The sequence below is a fragment of the Squalius cephalus genome (assembly GCF_949319135.1).
Source record: "Squalius cephalus genome assembly, chromosome: 9".
Taxonomy (NCBI): domain Eukaryota; kingdom Metazoa; phylum Chordata; class Actinopteri; order Cypriniformes; family Leuciscidae; genus Squalius; species Squalius cephalus.
The window spans coordinates 22,005,907-22,029,408 of record NC_137130.1 but is presented as its reverse complement, the minus strand read 5'-3'; the positions used below and the strand labels follow the sequence as shown (position 1 = coordinate 22,029,408).

General features: G+C 38.1%; 1 protein-coding gene across 1 annotated transcript in view; it reads right to left on the bottom strand.

Annotated features, from left to right (window-relative positions):
• The window catches only part of igsf3 (immunoglobulin superfamily, member 3), a 154,601-nt gene that overhangs the window by 56,639 nt on the left and 74,460 nt on the right, over positions 1-23,502 (bottom strand). The window contains exon 3 of the mRNA XM_079881417.1: positions 1,895-2,314. Within this exon, the coding sequence (XP_079737543.1) occupies positions 1,895-2,314 (420 nt within the window). The remainder of the gene's footprint in view (positions 1-1,894; positions 2,315-23,502) is intronic.

The following is a 23,502-nucleotide window of genomic DNA, read 5'->3' as shown; positions in this document are numbered from 1 at the left end:
CAGAAATGAAAGTTGTCATCATTTCTTTATAATGTGGAACACAAAATATATACAGTATTTTGAATATGTTGCACTGTCTTAAAGGGATAGTTCACCCAAAAATGTAAATTCTATCATCATTTCCCCAATCCCAATTCTCTGTCTTCCCCCTTCCCCTTCCCCCTTCCCCCTTCCCCCTTCCCCCTTCCCCCTTCCCCTTAGTTTTGCACGTTCCCGTGAGAGTACAAAACTAAGGGGAAGGGGTAATGGGAAGGGGTACAGACAGAGAATTGGGATCAGGCCTGCCTTACTCTCCATCATGTTGTTCCAAACCTGTATGACTTTGTTTTGTGGAACATAAAAGACCTTTTGAAGAATGTTGGCAACCAAACAGTTTTTGTGACCACAGACTTCCATTGTTTAGACAAAAAACACTGAAATATTATCCTTTCTTTCTTTTCCCTCTCGTTCTGTACTATGTTCACTTTCATTGTTCGGACAAAAACAGTTGAAACATTTTTCAAAATACCTCCTTTTGCGTTCCACAGAAGAAACAACATTGTGAGTTTGGAATGACATGAGGGTGAGTAAATGATGACAGAATTTAAATTTTTTCCAATTAAAAATGTTGGTCATCAAGCAGATGTCAGCCATGGGTGATTACTCAACTGACGGGTTGGTGTCATATGAGTCGATGCGACTGGCTCATTACCTGATGCTAAGAGACCACTGAGACTTCATTACGCAATGCTCTGTGATAACCCTCATGATACTCACAATATCAATGAGTGGAGTGGACATGTGAGAGCCAATGCCAGCTCTGTCCTCTATGACAGGGAGTTCAATGTTAAGAGGATCAGCGACCACGGCTCAGGGACTCTGGTAATGTGCTTAATTTTAGATAGTGATCAGCTCACAGGGCATATTGAAGCATTTCTGCAGGAAAGCAGAGTCATGCATACCCTGTTTTACAGAGCAAGGTAACCATAAGCATGACATGTGTACATCTGTGGAGGAAAGTTTTTGAAGAAATTATCACCTTAGTTAGAGCAAACACTATGTTTAATTTGTGAAGGATAGTACAGTTTGTTGAATATGTCACAGTCTTAAAGGGATAGTTCCAAACCTGTATGACTTTGTTTTGTGGAGCAGAACCAAACCGTTTTAGTGACCACAGACTTTCATTGTTTAGACAAAAAACACAGAAACATTTCTCTGAATATACTCTGTGTTCCACAAAAGAAAGAAAATCATTCAGGTTTGGAACAACATAAGGGTGAGTAAATGATATCAAAATATAAATATTTGGGTAATTATCCAGTCTTAGGTCATGTATAATGGTCCAATTTCAGAGTTGTTTGTCCAATGTAAATGTTTTGGAAAGATTTGTGTTCTATGTTTCATCAGCTGATCGAATGACACCCAGATACACAATACATATCCTTCAAGAATCACAAATGGAAGACTTTTTTTGTAAATTGTTCATTAACCATTCTTATGTTAGTTTACATAAGACTGAATTTATGCACAGTATATGCAAATTCTTTCACATTTCATGAATGAGGCCTATTGAAACCATCATACAATACTTCTATCCCTCACAGACTCATTTTTATTCATATCACATTAAATATGATGTCTACTTTGTCTAGGCTAATTTCTTCACACTTAAAGTCTTTACACTTCTTTTTTATAATTTCAGCTACATTCCCACAGCAACTGAATGTGGCTCAAATATGTGCTTTTCCACCTCTAAAAAGAAAACAATGCTTTTCTTTACCAACACCTCTTCTATTCAATGTGTTCAATTAAATAAATCTCAGTGTATAACTAGCAATTAGGATCTGAAAGAGCAATTTCCCTCTGAAAGAGCAATCGGAAAGATGTTGTGTTGGACCCCCCCCCGCCCCCTCACCTGTGGGCTGAACTTTGACAGACGTCTTCTCTGACTCCATCCGGGTCATGGCGTACCAGGAGCGATCCGGGTCCTGGATCCATTCAGAGGCCTCGCAGTAGAACTCTCCCTGGTCTGTGGGCTGCAGTTTGTAGATGGTGAGACGGTAGGATGTGGCGCTGGTCTTGTCTAGTCGCAGGTCACCTGAAGATAGACGTTGGCGGTACTGTCCCCCCGGCCGTAGAACGAAGTCCCGTGACAGAGTGACCAGATCACGTGGACCAGAATTGGGGTCATCAGTAGGACGTAGGTACCAGCCCACAGACACGTGAGTATGCTGGGATGTCTGACGTGTGACCTCACAGCTCAGTTGTAGAGTGTCGCCCTCCACTTTCGAGAGAGTTTGAGCAGTGGCCGTCACTGTCAAAGAGTCTGGGATCACTGTGGACGAAACCAAGGGATGAGGTTAGTTTGAGAGTAGAGTTCATGAACAACAAAACACACCCTTAAAGCCATTCAGTCCGTGTCCTATTAACATTTAAACAGGATTCTTTCCTGCAGGGTAGTGCAATCTCAACCCTTTTATTAACTTATAGCCTCCAGAAAAAACAAGCCTCTTTTTGTCCTCAACAACCCCTTACTCTTTTTCTCCCACTGTCAGCCTCTGGGTTTCCAATAAAATATGGCAGAATAAAAAAATAAAAAAATAAAAAAAAAAAAAACGGAGAATGAATATAGCACAAAATGAAATATGTACATGCTTTCTTACATCAGAATATACTCTGCACAAGAATCTATACGATATATTAAAATTCTGTCTGAAACCGATAAGCCAATAATTATTTTTATGTTATAACTGACAACCAATTAATGACCAACATCAAAAAGATATACTATTTTGTCAAAACATTTAATAAAATAAATAAACAATAATAATAATAATGAATTTATATGAAAAATGAATATTCAAGATTACATTTAAGTTTTTTTTTTTAATAGTGTTTTTAAATAAAGTTTTTAACTTTAGGTAATCATTAGATTACGTCAAAGGTAATCTAAATGCAACAATAAATGAGCATGCACATAACTTAATTGTATCAAATAATTTTATATGCATTATTACAATTATAAAAACTATTTAGAATAGTTTGTTTTACAATACAGCTACAGGTATAATAGTAGATAGTTACAGTCAATATGCTTACAGTAACTTAGATCAGTTTTAAGGCACAGGCATTTAAATGTAAATGTATCACCTGCTAGAACACTAGGATTTGTAAGAGCACAAATTAAGTATGCGCTCGTGTACTTGCCTTAAGTATGTTTCTGGTCTTATCCTTATGGGTTTAGCCTACACAGTTTCTCTCTTTCTCTTGTGTGCAGTGCCATAAGCTCACATATGTAAACAACTTGCTGCAGATGCACATGTCATGAACACATGTTTGCATGAAGCTGGGGAAGCATGAAAGAAGAACAGACCCATGTTCGCAGATAAACCAATATCCAAACATAGATTTCGTTTTCGTGGACAGCTTGCTATGCTGCCCGAACCCACGCTTGCACACTCCAGCTCAGCAGCAAGGCATTCCAGTACATTTCTGACACCACGGTTCCATCCTTTAGCGCCGAGCAGACACAACATGATATTCTGCATCCCATTACCGCTAGATGTCTTTGTGCGGTGCTAGCATTGATTAGCACCAGCCAGATCTTCAGCCCGGGAACGGCGTCTCACAGGCTGTGAAAAAAACAGCTCTGACATCACTGTGCGAGAAATGGATTTTCGTGACAAACCAAAATCCTGGAAATAAATCTGTGTGACATCTTGCAAACTGCAGCTGCAATATTTATCTGAATGAGGTGCTGACAGCTGCCAATGGCTCCAATGCCTCAAGTTTCTTTTTCCAAAAATAAAAAATTTAATAAAAAAACATTACAAATCCTGATATAGCAGGCCTTTAGCAAAATAAAAATTAACTTTTGAGTTAATGGAGCACGATGACAATTTGTAGATGTCAACAAGACCTTTTTCTAAACTGTAGCAGAGATAAATATTATTTAAATGACTTTCCAAAAATAATTGTGGCCATAAAAGGTAATAAGTATAACACAAAAAAAATTTATTCCGTGAATCCAGCATTGCATGTCTCCAGCACTGAAGCGGGTCCAATGTCAATCCAGCCAGCACTTGGAGTAGCACATAATGAAATGTTCCTGGTGCACCTTGCCACCTTGGTAAAATGATTTTTGAAGAGCCTGAGGAAAACTTAAGTGCATGTACCTGGCTTATGACAGCTAGACAACATTTCAGTTGAAGAATATCTAATTAACATCAAATTATTCAAGGATTAAATTAACATAAGCTTCTACCTGAGATTGGAACACATTCCTGAGGTTTAATTCACTAGCACATGGTGCTAGCAACGGCAAGGTTATTGGTTTGGTTGGCAGGGAATGCATTAATTGCTCAAACACAATATGTAAGTTGCTTTGGTGAAAAGTTGGGATGCACTGATAATAAAATTGTGGCTGATGCTAATATGACAACAGTAATTTTCATATTATAGCCTGGCTAAGCCTGATAAATGGTTACAATTATCTAATATTATGTTGAAAAAAATTAAATACATTAAAATAAACCAGTCAGGCTCCTTTTCACTCCTACTGTCTCATCATTGTGAGTGTGTGCCGCGGTCCCGAGTTCGCTCGGGCCATGCGCTCTTCTGTCCAGGCGAGTCGTTTTGTGTGTGGAATGTGGTGTACGGATCCTGGCACTTCGGTTCGGTGTCGGGGTTCGGACATTCATGCTCCGTGTCTTTGTCTTCTGTTGTGAGTGCACGGGATGAGCATTTTTTCGGTGTAGAACACAGTTTGTATTTCGGACATGTGCTTTCATGTTATGTTATGTGTGGACATGCAGTCGGTGAGAGCTCTCATTGGCAGCCTTGTTTGTGTCATGGCTCATGCTACAGATCTTAAACTGACATTAGCCTAATAAACCTGCTGCTGTGATGTCTGTTATTAACGTAAATCAAAGAACAAATGACTGACTGCTCTTGACGGAATAACTTTTGTAGCTTTAATAAGGATTAATCTACATTTAATTTAGAATTTATGAAGTGAAAACTGTGAAGTGTTTGATAACTTTATTCAGTTTCTGTATATTTCCTACACTAAAGAAATGCTGTACAAAATCTGCCAAATTCTGACAGTAACATACTGCTTTGTGCTTTCCATTAGAACAGTAATGTATACTGTAGAAAACGATGCATTCTGCGCAATATCTGTTAGATAAAATATTTACAACATACTGTCTTTATGTTGTTTATACATTAATGTGCAGATTAAATGTGAAATTATTACAATATAAAAATATGTTAAAAAAATGAATGTTAGGTGCGATTAAATACAGAAAAATGTGCAGATCCAGATCCAGAGTTTTTCAACTAAAAATTATATTAATTAAAAATAAAAATTAGAAATTAAAAATCTAATATATCTATGAATATGAATAATATACCTAATATAACATATACTACATATCCTTACAATATTAGTTAATGGCCACTATTATATTAGTTGCCTTTAATCAATATTGTAAGGATATATAGTGTATGCCTAAACAAAAAAAAAAAATCCTGTCAAATGCATTTAAATGCAAGTCCTAATATGATAACAAATTTGATTATGCTTTCAGCAACAGTAGCAATAAGAGTCCTCTCTGCTCCACTTAACACATTATATTACAAATTCTTCCAGAAAATCAGCAAAGAAGTCTGCAGATTTAGTCTGGGAGTTGGGGACTAAGAACTGTAGAATGTGCAACTGGGTTCAGCTGAGCCACTTGACATTATAATCTTAAATAGAGGACTTCAAACTCACTCTAAAAATTTGTTTTTTCCAGAGAGCTGCATGAAAGCCTTTCTGAATCAATCAGCCTGTCTCTTTCTTTGCAACTGGCCCTGAATAAATAAAAACCTATTGAGATGTAAGCTTTGAGCGAACAGACTCATACATGCGCTGCTTCGGCATTACTGCACATGTGAAAATGAATCCACTAGGTTTCAGCAAGTTGGTTTACCTGCATGCACATTAGGAGCTTCTGCACATAAGAACTCAATTATTCAACTTCATGTTTGCTCACACATTATCACTGCTGAGCTAGAGCGCACAACCCACACAAAAGGTACGCAACACTAATGAAACAACAGCGAGCGGGTGGGGAGAGAAAACGGCTTATATAAAACTAATGAAATGGGAGAAAGACTGCGTGAGAGAGAGATGATTGACAGAGGAGGAACAGCAGACGGCAGCCATGCAAATGAAACGAGGGGAAAGAAATGAAAGGAACAGAGGAAAGATGGCACTGTTTAACAGCAGGTTACTTCGGCAGTGCTTTGAAGAATCACAGATGTTAGACACAAAGACAGAAAGCGAGAATAAAAGAGCAAAATAGTCAAATGAGGCTGAGAGGGAGGGCTGAGGGCTGAGAGACTGAGGTGGCGGCCCTCCGCTGGGTTTTTTAATAGGAAAGCCAACGGTGTTCTCTCACACCCTGACGAACAAGCCAGAGGGACCTACCACTTTACCAATCACAACAGAGGTGGGGAGACACAAGGAACGGACGGGGCGAGGATAAAAATAGAGGGACTTTTACCATTTGGGCATCTCTGATTATTCTTGCACTCTTCAGTTGTGTGTCTAGAAGAGTAGATGATGGTGTAGGAGTGAGATAGAAAGAACCCGCTAACACAGATTCCTTTGTGGAGGAGTGTGAGTGTGTGTTCCTATGTAGGCGAGGACCTGAGGGACAATCTTCACTACAGTAGTACCACGTACACCCACACACTCATCGCTGACTCCATATAATCATCATGTGTTATGATGCAAGTAATGGGAAAACTCAATAAGGGTCCTTCATCTTAGCATAAATGCATTCTAAACAAACAATAACCCCACAGTCTCTAGAAGAAACATGATCGATACTTAAATATTAGATATCATATTCTACAGAAATGAGTTCGTTACCATAACAACTACTCAACAAGGTCCCATGGAAACAGCTAGCTGTTTCCATGCCAACATTACATCCTCAACTTGTAAAAGCATAAAGATATTGATGGCATCAAACTACAAGCTCTCCAAGTTAAGTCACCAAATCAAGCTTAAATCTCATGATATTTGCATTCAGTTCACCAGCGGACCAGGGCTGAGAGAGAAAGAGATAGAGGGATCTCAGTCCTTGATGATTGTCTAACACTACCATCATTTGTCCAAGCTCAAAGTCATATCCCTGCTCTTGGATATCCTCCTGGTAAAATTACTAAAAATACACAGGCATGCAAGTCATTTTATTCAGTATCACAATATTCACTTTCTTTCAGATAGTTCAGCTAAGTAAGTATTTTACAAATGAAAGGTACTTTGTATCAGCTTGATGGAAGAAAACCAAAAAGAAAGATAAGACATAAATCAGGCATCAGTACAAAAAGAGCTGCCACACATTACATAACACTTGAGTTAAAAATAAAAGACTTGAAACATTGTACATTATAAATACCACTGGATGAGTCCTGTTCAAAGCTGTAAAACAGTCGATATATAAACTCCTGCAATTCTATATTAATGTGCAAAGTTGCACCGATGCTTGGCAATAAAATATGAAATATACAGTACCTTTCAAAAGTTTGGGGTTGGTACGATTATTTTTCTTTGAAAGAAAAAACTTACTTTAATTCGGCAAGGATGCATTAAATTGATCAAAGGTGACAATACTTTTGCTGTGCTTTTGAACTTCTTATTCATCAAAGAATCTTGAAAATAAAGGTATAATGGTTTCCACAAAAATATTAGGTTTTCAATATTGCTAACAATAATAAGATTTTTTTCTAGAGCACCAAATCATCATATTAGAATGATTTCTGAAGGATCATGTGACACTGAAGACTGGATGCTGAAAATTCAGCTTTGCCATCACAGAAATAAATTACATTTTAAAATATTTCACAACATATTCCTGTTTTTACAGTATTTTTAAACAAATAAATACAGTTTTGGTGAGCATAAGAGACTTCTTTTTTTTTTAAATCGTACTGTCCCAAAACTTTTGAACGGTACTATATTTAATCATATAACAACCTGACATTTTTTGGTAGCTGATGCATTCAGTTCAATTCATAAAGAAAAAAACATGCTGCTCCAGATGAAGGGGTACTTGAGCATTACTGATGAGGTTGTGGGGGAATCAGGACAAAAAAAAATGTCAGGAAATACTGTTCTATGCTGTTTGGAGTCAGATTTTTTTTAAATCCCATTGGAAATAGCCTAATAAAATTATTATATAACAAATAACAGTTGACATTTCTACTGTCACGTTATAGCACTGAACCCTGATGTCAGGCATCTATGAATCTATTTTCAGATTCTGTAACCCCAATCTGGACTGGTTTAGGGCAAACATCCAGGCGTGATGCCAGGGGCACAATCTCAAAGATGAGATGCAGCCTGCAGGGCAAGAGGAAGATTCTAGATAAGGCTTGCTCTTGGTTTGAGATTTCTGTTCAGGCCATTCTTATCCCACTGCTCTTCACCATCTATTCACTTAAAAACTATCAGAGGAGAAAAATTCACTATAGTGTGCAGCTGAACCTTGTTAAATTTGATGTCAATTCCCTGACCTGAGCAGATGGTATAACTCAGGTGCTCCAAAGACTCCCTCTTGAGCCAGCAGCCCATTTAGCAACTTTTGAGGAACAACAGTTGAAGTTGTTTTTGCCAAAGTCGTTTGTGTTCTTCAGTTAGGGGTAAAAAGAAGCTTTAAATAACTTTTCAGCAGTATACTGTTAGCAAAATATGTAAGTTTGTGCTGCACTCTTTCCTCTCAATCACAAAATAAATGCAAAAACAAAAATGACAGCGGTGAGAAAACAGCAGTTAAGAAAGCATCAGATCACAACGATGTGGATATGTTTGCATGAGCTCTGCAGTACGGTACTTGAGTCATGCCATATTAATTTATATAAAGCAAGCAGCTTTACAGCATGAAACATGAAAAAAATATGTCAGTGAAGCTTTCAATTAGAATTACAACTTTAGTTTCAACTATAAAGCAGCTCTCCAGTGTTCATGTTTTTACTCGCGTCTTTAAGGTACTGAACAGAAGAAATCAACCAAAGAAGAAGATTTCCACGTTAAAGAAGGTGGAGCCCCAGAGCCACACCCACCTATTACATCACCAATGACCAATGGTAGTTTGAAGGAGTTTACCAACCGGAGCAAACATTTCCAGAAAGTTCAAACTCCTGAAATAAACAAACTTAGTTTTAGCCTGATTTTGTTTGAAATTATGTCACACTAGTTCGCCTTTGATTTTGCTTGAAGTATATATCGGGTCCTTTACCCTCACAGTTTAAACATGCAACAGGGTTGATTAGTTAAATTACTTTTTACATGCTCACTTTTTACCTTTTCACAAATTTCCTCATTTTGACAGTAAATCAAAGTGAGTCTCGCCAAAATAAAAGCAGACCACCATGCAAACATACACGCACCATTTGGCATCTATCTGTGGAATTTGCATTTGCATGGTTTGTCGGTTGAACGGGAGATGAAAAAGATAACTGCTCACTTTTCGAAAAATTATGAGCAGAAAGGTCAGTTAGTGAGGAGCAGGCTTTTTACCTAGGAAAAGTGTCCGTGCATAGAGCTAATAAAACCCATAATTCCCTGAGAAACCTGGCTTTATTATGAGTGAATGAGCTGGCAGTGATGCCAGGAGCTCTTAGATGAGGTGCTAACCCACAAAACCCTTCCAGCGCTTGACAAGCAGGCAACCTGCCTGGGTATCAGAGGTTAACATGACGGGCAACTTGCATCCTCTTATCGGCAACGGCGAATTAAATTTGCTGTGCATATGAGCAAAGACAAATGCTAAAGAGTATGTACTGATCCCTCTTTAGTGCTCCAGCAAATGCACTTCTCTCTGCTAAACTCATCTCCATTATAATATCAAACAACCGCTCTGGCAAGTGAAGCCTGGCAATTAACATAATCTAGCAGTTAATGCAAATGCAAACAAGTTAAGGATTCATTTAACAATTAGAGGAGTGGAGGAAGGTTAAGCGGGGAACACCTTGCACTTCTCAATAACACAGCAGCATCCTCAAAACATGAGATAAAGGAGAACGACACTTAATAGCAAAGAGAAGCTACTGAAATTGAGTCTATACCATACAAGAGGGAAGTTCTGTAGTTACAGTCGGGTTCCTGAGGTAAAAATTCTATTCATTTTCTCCATATGGGGAAACAACTTTTGAAAGATAACTTACAAACCCTTAAAGACAGACCTACTGTGAGCTGCGAGGTTGTGAATTGATGGAATATGCTTTTGTTGAAGCCATCAGTGCACATTATATCAACTTATTTTTTTTAATAACCAATAATCAAAGTTTGTAATGTTGTAATTCACCTCATAGATGGTTGGTTTGGTTCAAGGCTTATAACTCTTAAATGAAGATTTGTCTGTATGGTAAAATGAGTGGGAACTAATCTAGGAGTCCTAAAATTCAGAAATGAGTGGTTTTCAGTTGCATCAAAGTTGTTTTTTGAATGAGCTATTGGTTAACTGCTTGAAAAACATCTGTAGTTAACAAAAGCCTAAGATATTTTCACATCTTATTCTACAACATGAAATACATCACTAATACTCCACTAGTTTTTTGTTTTTTTTAAAGCTTTTGTGTGTTTTGAATGACATTTTTTTGTACATTTGGAGTGCTGTCAGTACAGAGAACAACGACAAAAATCGGTGTTGCCTACACCGTGTTATCCTCTTTTTAAAATTTGCACCCTGTTGACTTCAATGGGGCAAGTTTTAAACCTGCTTTTAGCCTCTTAACATCCTTGATGTGTCATTACAAGTGCACAGGTCATGTTGAGTGATTCCTTCAGAGTGAACACGGTGAATCTGACTGCAGTAGATGTGAAAGATATGAATAAAAGTGATGTTAATTCAGCCAGCGCACATACCTGTATTTTCTTCCTGTTTTCCGTTGAAGTCCACAGTAGTCGATTGTCGAGTTCGGGCGCATGATCGTACGTACTAAACCTATGCGCGTGAACTCGACAATCGATTACTGTGGGCTTCGACCGAAAACAGGATGTAAATACAGGTATGTGCGCTGGCTGAAATAACATCATTTTTATTCATATCTTGCACATCTACTGCAGTCAGATTCACCGTGTTCACTCTGAAGGAATCACTCACATGGCTGGGCACTTGTAATGACACATCAAGGATGTTAAGAGGCTAAAATCAGGTTTAAAACTTGCCCCATTGAAGTCAACAGGGTGCAAATTTTAAAAAGAGGATAACACAGTGTAGGCAACACCGATTTTTGTCGTTGTTCTCTGTACTGACAGCACTCCAAATTTACAAAAAAATGAGCTCAATGTTAAAATTGACCGGAGTTCTCCTTTAAAACAATGCATCTTAGTCAATGCAACTAGGCTATCTTACTAGGCATGACAAACAAACAAACAAACAACTGCATGTTCACGATGACCCAGCCTGGACTGGTTTATAAGGGTTTTGGACACTTGTCAGCAGGTCTGGCTGCATGTGAGACCAGTTAAATACCTGTGAGACCAGTATGGTAGATCAGCTAGAAGACTATTTTAAAGATCAACAACACATCTTAGTCTGGTTTAAGTTGTTTTTTTTAAGTATGATGTCTGAAATGATGTGTATGTAGGCAGCAGCCACAGAACACTAGGGTTTGCAGCTTGTGTCAACAAAACGCCTCTCCACCCTCCAGTTTTTCACCTGCCCTGACTCATTCAATCCCATTATCTACAAAATTTCCTTTTTTTTTTCTTCATTCTGCCCTCTTTCAAAAGGTGAGCAGTCCTCCCTCTGGCCAGCGTTTTAAGTGCAATCACACAGCCGCTGAGAGCAAAATAATTGGCAATGCGTGACAGAGAGAGAGAGAGAGGTGAGTAGATAGACAGGGACAGAAGAGATTTAAAGAGGTCGTCAGAACAACAACTTTACACCCCACACTCGGTGGGAGAGCTGCAATTGCCTGTCACATCAAAAGCACAGTAGAAAGTGAGAGAGGAAGAAAATGGTACATCTATTCACTCTCAGTCTCTCGTTCCCTGTTACAGACGCGAAGACACCACATCAGACTGTCTGTCAGCACAGTACACCACCAGACTTTTATTTTTATAGTCTCTTCCAATACAACATTGTCTTCTCGTCCCTTCCCTTCTGCCCCACAATCCTGCTCTCTCGCTTAAGCCATTTGAACACACACTTTGTTTTTAATGCACAGTTCAATTAAAATGCTTTAGGATGTCTTCGAGTACTGAGATGTGACTGACATCACGCAAACAGAAAAGCATTATGTTTTGTTACACGTTGATAAGTGCATCTTATCGCACAACCACCACATGCACAGCTAAATGAAAAGAGGGTTGGATTGGAGGATGAAGGTCAGGAAGTTGTGATAAATGTAATGCAATGGGATGTAATGTTCATTACTAGGTATGTGAACGAGTACTCGGATATGACAGCGACGATCGATCATAAAAATAATGATTGCCATGCCCGTGACTCTAAAAAATGTTGTTGTTTTCTTCTGATTGGTTATTGCGGCATTTTGGGTGGTACCTGAGGTCTGATTGGTTAACGTTAGGACATGCCGTCCAGACCGGCGAAATAAAAAAAAACTATGGATTTGAAAGCATGCAACATGCATGGAATCACTTTGACCATGAAAATACAGTAAAGTGCAAGAGGTGCAGAGACAATCTGCCATATACATAATATTATAATGAGATCACTTTTGTAATCTAATGTGTAAATGTTTCAGCGTTGTTGAAGAGCGCATCCACAATGGGAGTTCTGAGCATGGTCAAGTTCACGTGCGCATTTGCGTTCTTTTGTGCAGATGTAAGTTGCAGTATTTGTTGGTGGAGTTGAGCAAAGCACTTCATTCAGCGATGTTCATTCACTCGTCGGCATCAGCTCAAACGGCAATGCCCAACATTATTGACTATGATTGGGTTATTTAAGACAGTCATATTCCTTTTAGATGCTTCTTTTTCAAACAGATTGATGAATAATTATCTAGCAGTGTTTTTTTTTTTTTTTGAAAACGCGCAGTCTGTCTGGAAGCACTTGATCAAGTAGATGAAAATACAGTTATGTGCAAGATGTGCAGCGCCAATTAGCCATTTAACATTATAATGAGAACACTATAGAATGGTGTGAATTCTTGTTTTAGATGCCCGTGTTTCTGCGCGTTGTTACTGGAAGAGCGCATCCACAACAGGAGTTACACATTATGGTTAGCCCGTAACACTTGCATTTGTGTCCTTTTGTGCAGAAACAAGTTGTAATGTTACGTTTATGTTGTGTATCTAGAATATCTGATTAATATATTCATATAGGCTGCGACAAATAGAACAGGCTTCAGTTGACTGGTGTTCATTCACTCTTTAGCTTCACCTATTCACCTACAGAATCAGCTATTCCTTTTAGAAGTTTATTTTTCAAAAACAGTGATGTATTATTAATAATCTAGCAGTCTAGTCAAATTTTTAAATGACTTATCAGTAATCAAAATGGAAAAAAAGGGGGAAAAAAGGGAAAAGCCCATTCCTATTCATTACTGGTTTAAGTCATAGAAAGCGCTGATTAAAGGACCTCTTGATTATGAGAGAGAGACACACATGCATAATTGGTTTCCACCAAGGCCCTCTTTGTTCATGGGTGCGCTCAGTTTCAGATACAGGTAGCCGTATATATGTCATGTGACCAATCACAAGCTGCAGGAATGTGATGTCATGATTGTCAGGAGCTTTCAAATGCAAACAGACAGGGAAAAATAAATTGGTCCATGGTAAAACAAAATTTCGTAATATTTCATGAAGAATGGAATGCTTTCATTTAGACTGCTTTAAAAAAATTACTTGTATAATTATTAAAAAATTATTATATTATAATAATAATATAATATAATATAATATAATATAATATAATATAATATAATATAATATAATATAATATAATATAATATAATATAATATAAACCTATTCCTAAACAAGTCTACTTTTGAATGGCGGTAATTGGATAAAGATACAATAATGATTTAATTACAGCAGAGGCTAACTGGACCATGCTAACCAGCAAAACCTTGACCCCTCGGTTTCCACAACAGAGAACAGCTTCTGGATGAATCAGATAATGATCAAAGCAGCACACAGTCATTAACGAACACACAAACACACACACACACACAAAAGAAAAGATTGTGATCGAGAGCACATAGAACCACACAATCTTCAAATTAAAGCCGCGGAGAATCGGCCTTGATAGGGAAAGGAGACCCACGTGAATCAGATTCAAGAGCTCTCAATTCATAACAGGCATTGAAAAAAAAAACTTCAAACCACTGGAGTCATTAGTCACTATCCCGTGATCTATGTGCAATCACACAAGGCTTTCCGGAAGCCTGTTCTAAGTACTGAGTGCTGGGAACATTTGAAAGTGCTTCCATGCTGTCATTAAACCTTCCCTGCCCAGGGGAAGACATCAGTATGCCAGACTCAAATGAGATCTGCTCTCAAAACCAGCTGCCGGTTCCCCCCCCCACTCCTTCTGAAAGGTTGAAAACACCATCTTAAAGAGCTAAACATTCAGCTGTATTCCCTAGAGAAGAAAGCCGCAGTTCCTGTCTTCAACTCGGACATTAAGGAAGCATTCTGTTGGGGTTCTGCGGAGAGCAGAGTGACAGCCCGCCCTCAGTGGAAACACAGACAAAAAAGATTGATACGCACCAGCTTAAGTACCACGGCAGAAACGCAAACCGACTCGAGCCGACACTTACTGCTTATTCAGGAGTTCAAACATTCAATCATGAACATTTCAAGAATGCCTAATGAATCTTTACAGAGCTGTGAGGAGGGCAGATTAACTCGCTTTACATTTTTAGACTATAAGCTTGAATCGCTGTCTCTTTTCCTGAGATATACATTTACTCCACTGTGTTTAGACAGTAAATGTCATTTCCGTTGGCTTGCTAAAGAAATAAATCTCTAGGTTGAGTTGCCCTCTTCAAGCGTACTGTTTGCACTGCCTAAATTAAGACCCACTCTCTAAAGATGAGTTATGAATGCGCGCAGACGAAGAATATGATTCACAGAGGTATATCTGGGTGTTGGTTTGTCACTCATCAACTTAAATGGAGTTTTTTTTTTTTTTTTTTTTTTTTTTTTTTTGATTGATGGCCATATGTAGAGAGGGAGGCCAAAATAAAGTTGATGTATACCTAATAAAAACTTAATATTATTTGATTGTCTTGTGATGACTCCTTGGAATGTTTTCAATTAGGCTAGTTTAATAAAAGCAACAAAAAAAATGAATCAACAAATAATAACTTATCATCATTTCCCAAAATTTTCTGAAGTGAAATGAATACTTATTTTAGACAAAAACAATTAATTAATATAACATAACATATAATACCAGAATATATAATACAAATAATTTAATTTTTTGTGAATTATTATTATATTCTTTCACAAAAATGTTTATCAATTAATATGAGACAATTTCTGATTAATAATAATAATAATAATAATAATAATAATAATAATAATATTATATATATATATATAAGGGCTGTCAAACAATTAATCGCGATTAATCGCATCCAAAATAAAAGTTTGTTTTTACATAATATATGTGTGTGTACGGTGTATAATTATTTTCTATATATAAATATACACACATGCATGTATATATTTAAGAAATATTTGCATGTATATACTGTGTATATATATTTATATTATATATAAATATTTTATATATAAATAACACATTTTTCTTAAATATATATGCATGTGTGTGTATTTATATATAGAAAATAATTATACTCCATACACACACATATATTATGTAAACACAAACTTTTATTTTGGATGCGATTAATCGCGATTAATCGTTTGACAGCCCTAATATATATATATATATATGTATTTTTTTTTTTTTTTTTTTTTTTTTTTGTGAAATATTTATTTATTCATTCATTTTTCACTTATAAATGAATAAATTAATAAGCTGTCCTGTGCCGATAATAATCAAAACGATCTTCCTGGCCAAAGTCTTGTCATGGTTAATAACCATTTTATGTTCACAACTGAACGGTATGTGAACAGGCAGTAAACACATTTAGCTTTCTAAAACCGGACTGACAACCGTATCCTGATGCTGTGTGAAAGAAGCCTCATAATAAACCCTGCCAACACCACAATATATTTTATGTTTGACGATCAGGGCCAGAGACAAATGTTAAATGGAAGATTGGGGGAGCAGCGCATCAAAAGGCCTAAAGCAATAATATAAACAGAGAGGACACAAATGGATGGAGACAACATAAAAGGAGAGTCAAAACTACAAGCTCATTGTTTGCATGGGCAGGGCTTTTATTTGAGCTTTGTTTACAGCCAGTGTGTTTGTTGAGCCTGACACAGTCTTTGATCCTGACTTCTTGCACTCAGAGATGACAGTAACCACCAGCACACTGCGCTTGTGTATACCTGATGGCGAGGACGAGAAAGCAAGTGACACATGGAATGACATAACAACAGGGGCTGACATGCAAAAAACAAACACCAAAGAACGAACAATGTTACGATACGCCCGAGCGAACATACCTCACCCATGTCTGAAATAAAAGAATTACAGCTTTCTCTGCTGTTTTTGGATTGTATGTGGGAACTCTATGGGGGTTTCTCTCCACTCCAAATCTAATTAGAGACCATCAGAGCCGCAGCCATTGTAAGAGCTGCTAAGGTAATTAGCCCCTTTAATTGCATTCTGAAATATTGAATATAGGGATATGAGAATGAACACTGCAAGTTTCTCCTCCAGGAATATGCAGTGTCTCTCCTCATCTCTGATTTGCTCTCATTCTCTCTCTCTCCGATAAAGGTCAAACAATATGAACTCAATGAGGGTGGAGTAATTGGTTTGGCGAGTGGAAACACAGAGTAAATAAGGCTATTTTTTTTTTATCCTGCCCTCAAGAAACAAACAGCTTTTTCATTAATGTGTGTTGGGGCAAACTAACTACACAATGTATACAAGACACACGAAAAGGGCAATCACAAAACACGTACACACACAACTGATGCAAGTGGAAAAGTAATGTTTGATGTCTGATGGATCGAGGGCTATTCTAGATGAATATTACTGAGGTTAATTGAAAAGTACTATTACCGCGGCTGGAGTGAATTCTCAGATTGCAACGTGCATGAAAATTAAAATAGTGGAAAGCAATCTTAATATTAATATTCAGTGCCTAGGATGTCAAAATGCTTAGCAGCAGGTGCCTGGTACAAAAACATGATTATTTAAAATGACACTTTTTGTAATTAATAGTTTTGTTTGATTTCTTTTCAAAGAAAGTGCATGCGTATAAGCTGGGTTCTACCATATGCATGGATTAAATGCATAACACATACATTACCGTTCAAAAGTTTGGCGTTTCGTTTTTTTACCCCAAAGAAATGAACTTTCATTCAGCAAGGACAACATAAAACTGATCAAAAGCAAAGAAACACAGAAATAGAACAACCTAGCAAACTACAACCACATAACAACATGTTAAAAATCACTCAGAACACCAAAGCAATGCTCTGGCAATAGCCCACAATACTCAATACATTTTTCGTGAGCCAATTTCTTGCCTAGAAAAAGTCAAAATCTGGTAATTATTGTTATCTTGTTCTTCCTAATAATTATGAAGCCTTAGATCTCATAAAGAATCACTATACATGGCCAACTGAACACACACAAACCACTGCACTCACACACACATCCCCACTAATGCTTTTGCACACACAATCTCAAATAACAGGAATAGAAAGGCTATGGCCATTGAAAGGATGGTGAATCAGAGATGGAGGGTGGATATGGGAGGAAAGAAAAAGGCCAAAGAGAGAAGAACGATGGAGGCGGAGAAGGGAAAGAATAGATGATGCATGGTGTGTTCATGTGTGTGGTAGGGGTGGAGGTCATGGGAGGCGTGCAGGAGGAAGTGTAAATCAGAGGAAATGTGCTTCAGTATACAGTGTCACAGTCATAAGCTGCTCAGTTGTGCTCTGCTAAAATCAGCCTTTCAGACAGCGCCTTTACTGAATTCAAAAATAATACACAACAAAGATATTCCTCCTTTTACCACAAACTTTCAAACCTAAAAACAGAACTGTTTCGAAAAACCTGAAAACAATATAACAGTGAAAAAATAAAGATAATACTCCATGTACCAGTATTATTCATTTAAAATGCATGCATGCCATTTCAGTTGGTCTAAAGTGTTATAAAAATGTAGAAATCATTTTAGTCCTAATTAAATCAAATTTGTGTGTAAACAAACACTACCGTTCAAAAGTTTTAAAGAAATGAATACTTCTATTCAGCAAAGACATTTAATTGATTAGAATGATCAAAGGAGACAGTAAAGACATTAATAATGTTACAAAAAATTATATTTCATATAAATACTGTTCTCTTAAAATTCTATTAATCAAACAAACTTAAAAAAATGTATCATGGTTTCCACCAAAATATTAAGCAGTACTTAGGCATTGGCACATAGGCTCAATCCCAATTCTATTTTATACCCCTTCGCCTACCCCTAACCTTTCGCCTACCCCTTACCCTTGCCCCTTGAAACAGAGTTTCAAGGCGTAGGGGTGAAAATATTCCCCTAAGAAATGGGACACCACTACTACACCGTTTCATGTCATTATACATCGTCGCTAGCGCCTACATCACAGGAGATGCGCCAATGTTTATCACAAACTTCCAAGATGCCGTCGTCAGCTGTAGTCTTGCGTGAGTTACAGCTATTTTTTTGCATTTTTCTTCTGAAGTTTGCAGAAAACAACGGAGATGACGATATCTTCCACGCCTAATGCTGCGTTCACACCAAACGCGAATAGAGCGTCTGGCGTGAGTGATTTCAATGTTAAGATGCGTTTACGCGCGTCTGGAGGTCTTGCGGCGCGAATAGGCGTTTAGCGCGGCGCGGTGGACGCGAATTCGCATCATTCGCGCGTCCACTTCGCTTCAAACTTTTGCTTTTTACACGCGTTATATTGTTAACGAACTTTAAAGATTTTTTTGCAACCGTTTCTTTGAAGAACATGACCTTAAACACTAGATTGAATGTGACATAAAGAAAATAATTATTGGCAGTCATGTTGCCTCTGTAGCCGGTGTATGCAGGTACATTTCTCATACCCCTTCGTTTGAAGTGTGGTCCCGAAAAATCTTCGTTTCAAGGGCTATTTGGCCCTTACCCCTACCCCTCCAACCAAAAGAGAATCGAGACAGCCCTACCCCTTCACGGGAAGGCGCAAAACGGAGGGGTAGGGCCAAGGGGTAGGGGCAAGGGGTGAATTGGGATTGAGCCTTAATAGCAGCACTTAACTGTTTGCAACCTTGGTACTAATAAATTATGTTTCTTGAGCAGCAAATCAGCATATTAGAATGATTTCTGAAGAATCATGTGACACTAGCTGCGCTTACATGGACCCTAATGTACAGTCACAGTCAGAATAAAAAAAGTCACATGTAACCACATCAATCGGAGTGAATTGGCCAAATCCGATTAAAATTTCATTTCGGATTGTAAGGGGTGGTTTAAACCTTTTGTAATCCGATCGAGGGGACATGTAAACACTTGATCGGATTGAAAACCGAAACTGGAAAGTATTGCGCATGTGCAATGCCGTAGAAATGGTGTAATGACGTATGACACAAGGAACGAGTTGCTGTTGTTGTTGAATGAAGTGTAATAAATGACTGGCTTGTCATTCTAAAATTCTCCTTCCACTCATCGTCTGTGAAGTGGAGCAGAACAACGTCCCACCAGTCCTTGTTTCAGACTCTCATCCACAGACCCTACATTTTGGGAGCGGGAATGCTGTTTTTACTGTTTGATTAATATAAGCAGCACGGCACAATGGTTAACGTGCTCGTCGTCTCCTAATTAGGAAGTGAAATCAAAGAAAAGAAGCAATTTAGAAGAATAGTACACGCAAACAGCGGGGAAACTGTATATTCGTGCAGTGTGCGCATGTCATAAAAATCTATTCCGATTTGAAGCTTGTGACATATAAACGTGCACATCAACCCGATCACTTTATTTAGCGTTCATGTAAACACTACATTCTGATTCACCAATTCAACATTCAGCAAAAGCTGTTCATGTAAACGTAGCCACTGAGGAGTAACAGGCCTAGTAGTGTACTTGCAAACTGAAATTTAGTCTGTGTTTCCCACATAAGCACAAGCACTATGTAGCGGTACGCAAATCTATGCAATCAAGAGGTCTGCAATGTGGACCAGACCTTTTGCCATCTGGCTCCGCAAGACTATCGATTCCCCAACAGCAGAAGTTCAGGTTCAATCAGACTGCTGCTCAATAGGGCGCCACTGTTTACTCAATTTAGAAAGTTCACACAGCTTTTCATAGGCAAACTGAAAGCTGATTCAGTCTCTATTCAAACACTGAAAGTAAATGCTGAACTTTCCTTTCATATGTCCATAGTGATTCCTGTCTTCTTTGAGGACAGTCTTGACAAAAGCAGAAAAGGGTTTGCAAACTCACAGTAGCACTCACAGTTAATCTCTCAAGACTATGCTGAATAACGTGCAAATAGGGAATCCAATGCTTTGATCGTATCACTCAGTGACTCGCCGAGAGCTGTGTCTGAGTGCAAGTGTTTATGTATAAAAGTTTCAGAGAGACTTGTTGCCGCATTTAATCCATTTTCTTCCAGAGGGACTGTGGGAATACCTTCACAAGCAGGTAAAAACTCTCGAGAAGTTCCAGATTTGCACCTTTAGTCGGGGGTTTATCAAAAGTGATAGACAAGCAGGAACTGTCTCTCGGTGGACAGGTAACAGGTGTTTTTAACTTCCTTTCTCCATCACTCTTGGTTTTGTTGAGTTCTGTGCTGTTGGTTTTCCATAGGAAACCTTCACGACACAAGTGAGAACAAATCCAAAAATGTTACTGTGAGTCAAGTCATGCTGTGATTTCAAGATTCTATTGACAATATGAGATACACAGAAAATAACTGCGCAAAAACGTGCACGTCTCCTATAGAAAAGTGCTAAACAGAGCGTTACATAAAGAAAACATGAGCAAAGGAGCTACAAATGAGTGGTGAAGTGAAAGGAGTATAGAGATAACAAGAGAGAGACAGAATGCTCTCATGTTGTTTGCAGCGGTGAGCTGGCTCGGCTTTTAACCCATGGAGTTGGGATGAGAGCGGTCATCACAGCGGGGAATCCATCCATAATATAACACTCCACAGCTGGACTCTGCAGAGAATCGGCACCAACAGAATCATGCAGAAAGCTTGGCAGATTTCAGCACAATCTGAATGCCTGTCCTTAAAGGTGCATTGTGTAATATTTAGGGGGATCTGTTGACAGAAATGCAATATCATATACATAACTATGTTTTCAGTGGTGTATAAAGACCTTACTTAAAGGGCACCTATTATGCCCTTTTTCACAAGATGTAAAATAAGTCTCCGATGTCCCCAGAGTGTGTATGTAAAGTTTTCGCTCAAAATACCCCACAGATCATTTTTTACAGCATGTTTAAATTGTCATTTTTTGGTGGCTGAGAAAAACACGCCGTTTTAGTGTGTCTCCTTTAAAAGATAATGAGATGCGGTTCCACGCACAGGGGGCGGAGCCTAACCAGCTTGCACTCAGAGCCAGGAAAATCTCATCTCACAGAAAGATGATAATATCAAAACAGAAACTCACAGGTGTTCGAGTTGGACAATAATGCCCACAGAGCTAGAGAATATATGCTGAATAGAGATAGAACAGGTATGTTTATTTTAATTACGTTTGTAACTTATATGCCATCTGCTCCACTTTCATTGTCATGGAACACAACGTTACACAGCGAAGTACACAAAACACTCGTTACAACTAACAGTAAACAAATATATACACACCTTTCTCAGTGGGTGCTTTATAAACTGGTAAACTGTATATCTGTAAAACGACTCGATGAGCTCGAGCTGTCATAAAGTGCGCGCACACTTTCATTTCTGCTGTGATCAGTAATGTTAGTCCTGTCGCTCCGGAGACTATAAGCTGGGAGTTCACGAGAGCTCACGAGAGCAGTTGTACAGATCAATCCTCGAGTAACAACGAGAGTAAATGAAGACTGCTATGTTTATTCTAACATCCAAAAAACAAAACACCTCAATCGCTTTAGGAGACGTTCTACAGCTGCTCCAGCGTAGAAACAATGGCGGACTCACCGGACTGTGTTTAGCTCACTCAAGGCGGGTCTATGCTCAAACTTCAGTGTCAATCAACAGTCGTGGGCGGGGCTTGTGCAATTCTACGTCACATTGCATAGATTTTGAGAACAGCTCATTCTGAGACAGTGCTTATGATTTTTGGGGATTTAAAAAAAAACACTGGTTGGATTTTTATCATTATAGGGTGGATGTGTACACACACTGCCAACACACATTTATGTTCAAACACCATGTAAAAGTGAATTTTGCATAATAGGTGCCCTTTAATTAACCGTTATGTTTGCATTACCTTAGAACGAGCCATTTCTATCTACATACACCACGGGTCCCCTTACATTGAAATTTTGCGCCACCATGTTTCTACAGTAGCAGTAAACGGACAAACGCGTTTCGTCACTATGTTGTTCTTCGTGCAAAGAAGCTAGCTAAAGTCAGCGAATAAAACACTGACACAAGTAACAATAATATTTAACATATTGTTTTACTGAATAATTAAGTAAACCTAATTTCTTAATTTATCTTTGTAAAGAAACCTCATCATTGCTTAACTGGCTACTCTCTGCTGTCTCTTTTCCTGTCGGCCACCGTAACTTCTGTTGGTTGCAATTCGCAACCTCACCACTAGATGCTGCTAAAAATTACACAGTACACCTTTAAGTTCTACACATCTTTCGTCCCTTTAATGTACATTTAAAAAGCCACCGTACATAATTTCTGTAACACTAGCAGAACTAAAAACTAGAGTAGCACAATTCTGGATAAATTGAAAACCAAAATTTTTTGTTTGTTTGTTTGTTTCAAACACAGATCACAACTCTAGACAAAAAATAAATAAATAAATAAATAATTTACTAGAGATAATATATATATATATAAAATACAGTATACAGTACTGGAAACTTAGTCGGTTAACATTGAGAATTACTGTAATTTTGTACAGTACTGTATACTGTGTTATATGTATTGAGCTTTATATATCTTTGGTGTAGATAGCCCTTAATGTGCTTTACTAATCACACTGGACCTGGCCTGAGGTAATTCCCTTCATCTGACAAAGCATATCTAGATTGAAAATAGAATATTTGACACAGGTTCCACAGCACATTAATTTGTCAGGGTCTTAATTGTGCTGGCGCTTGGCGCTGCAGTGGGGATCGATAGTCATGTAGTTAAGGGCAGGCAGGCTTCGTAGGCTCCATCTATAATTCATAGCAGCCTATATAATGACAGACTATTAGCCATCCCTCTTAAGAGA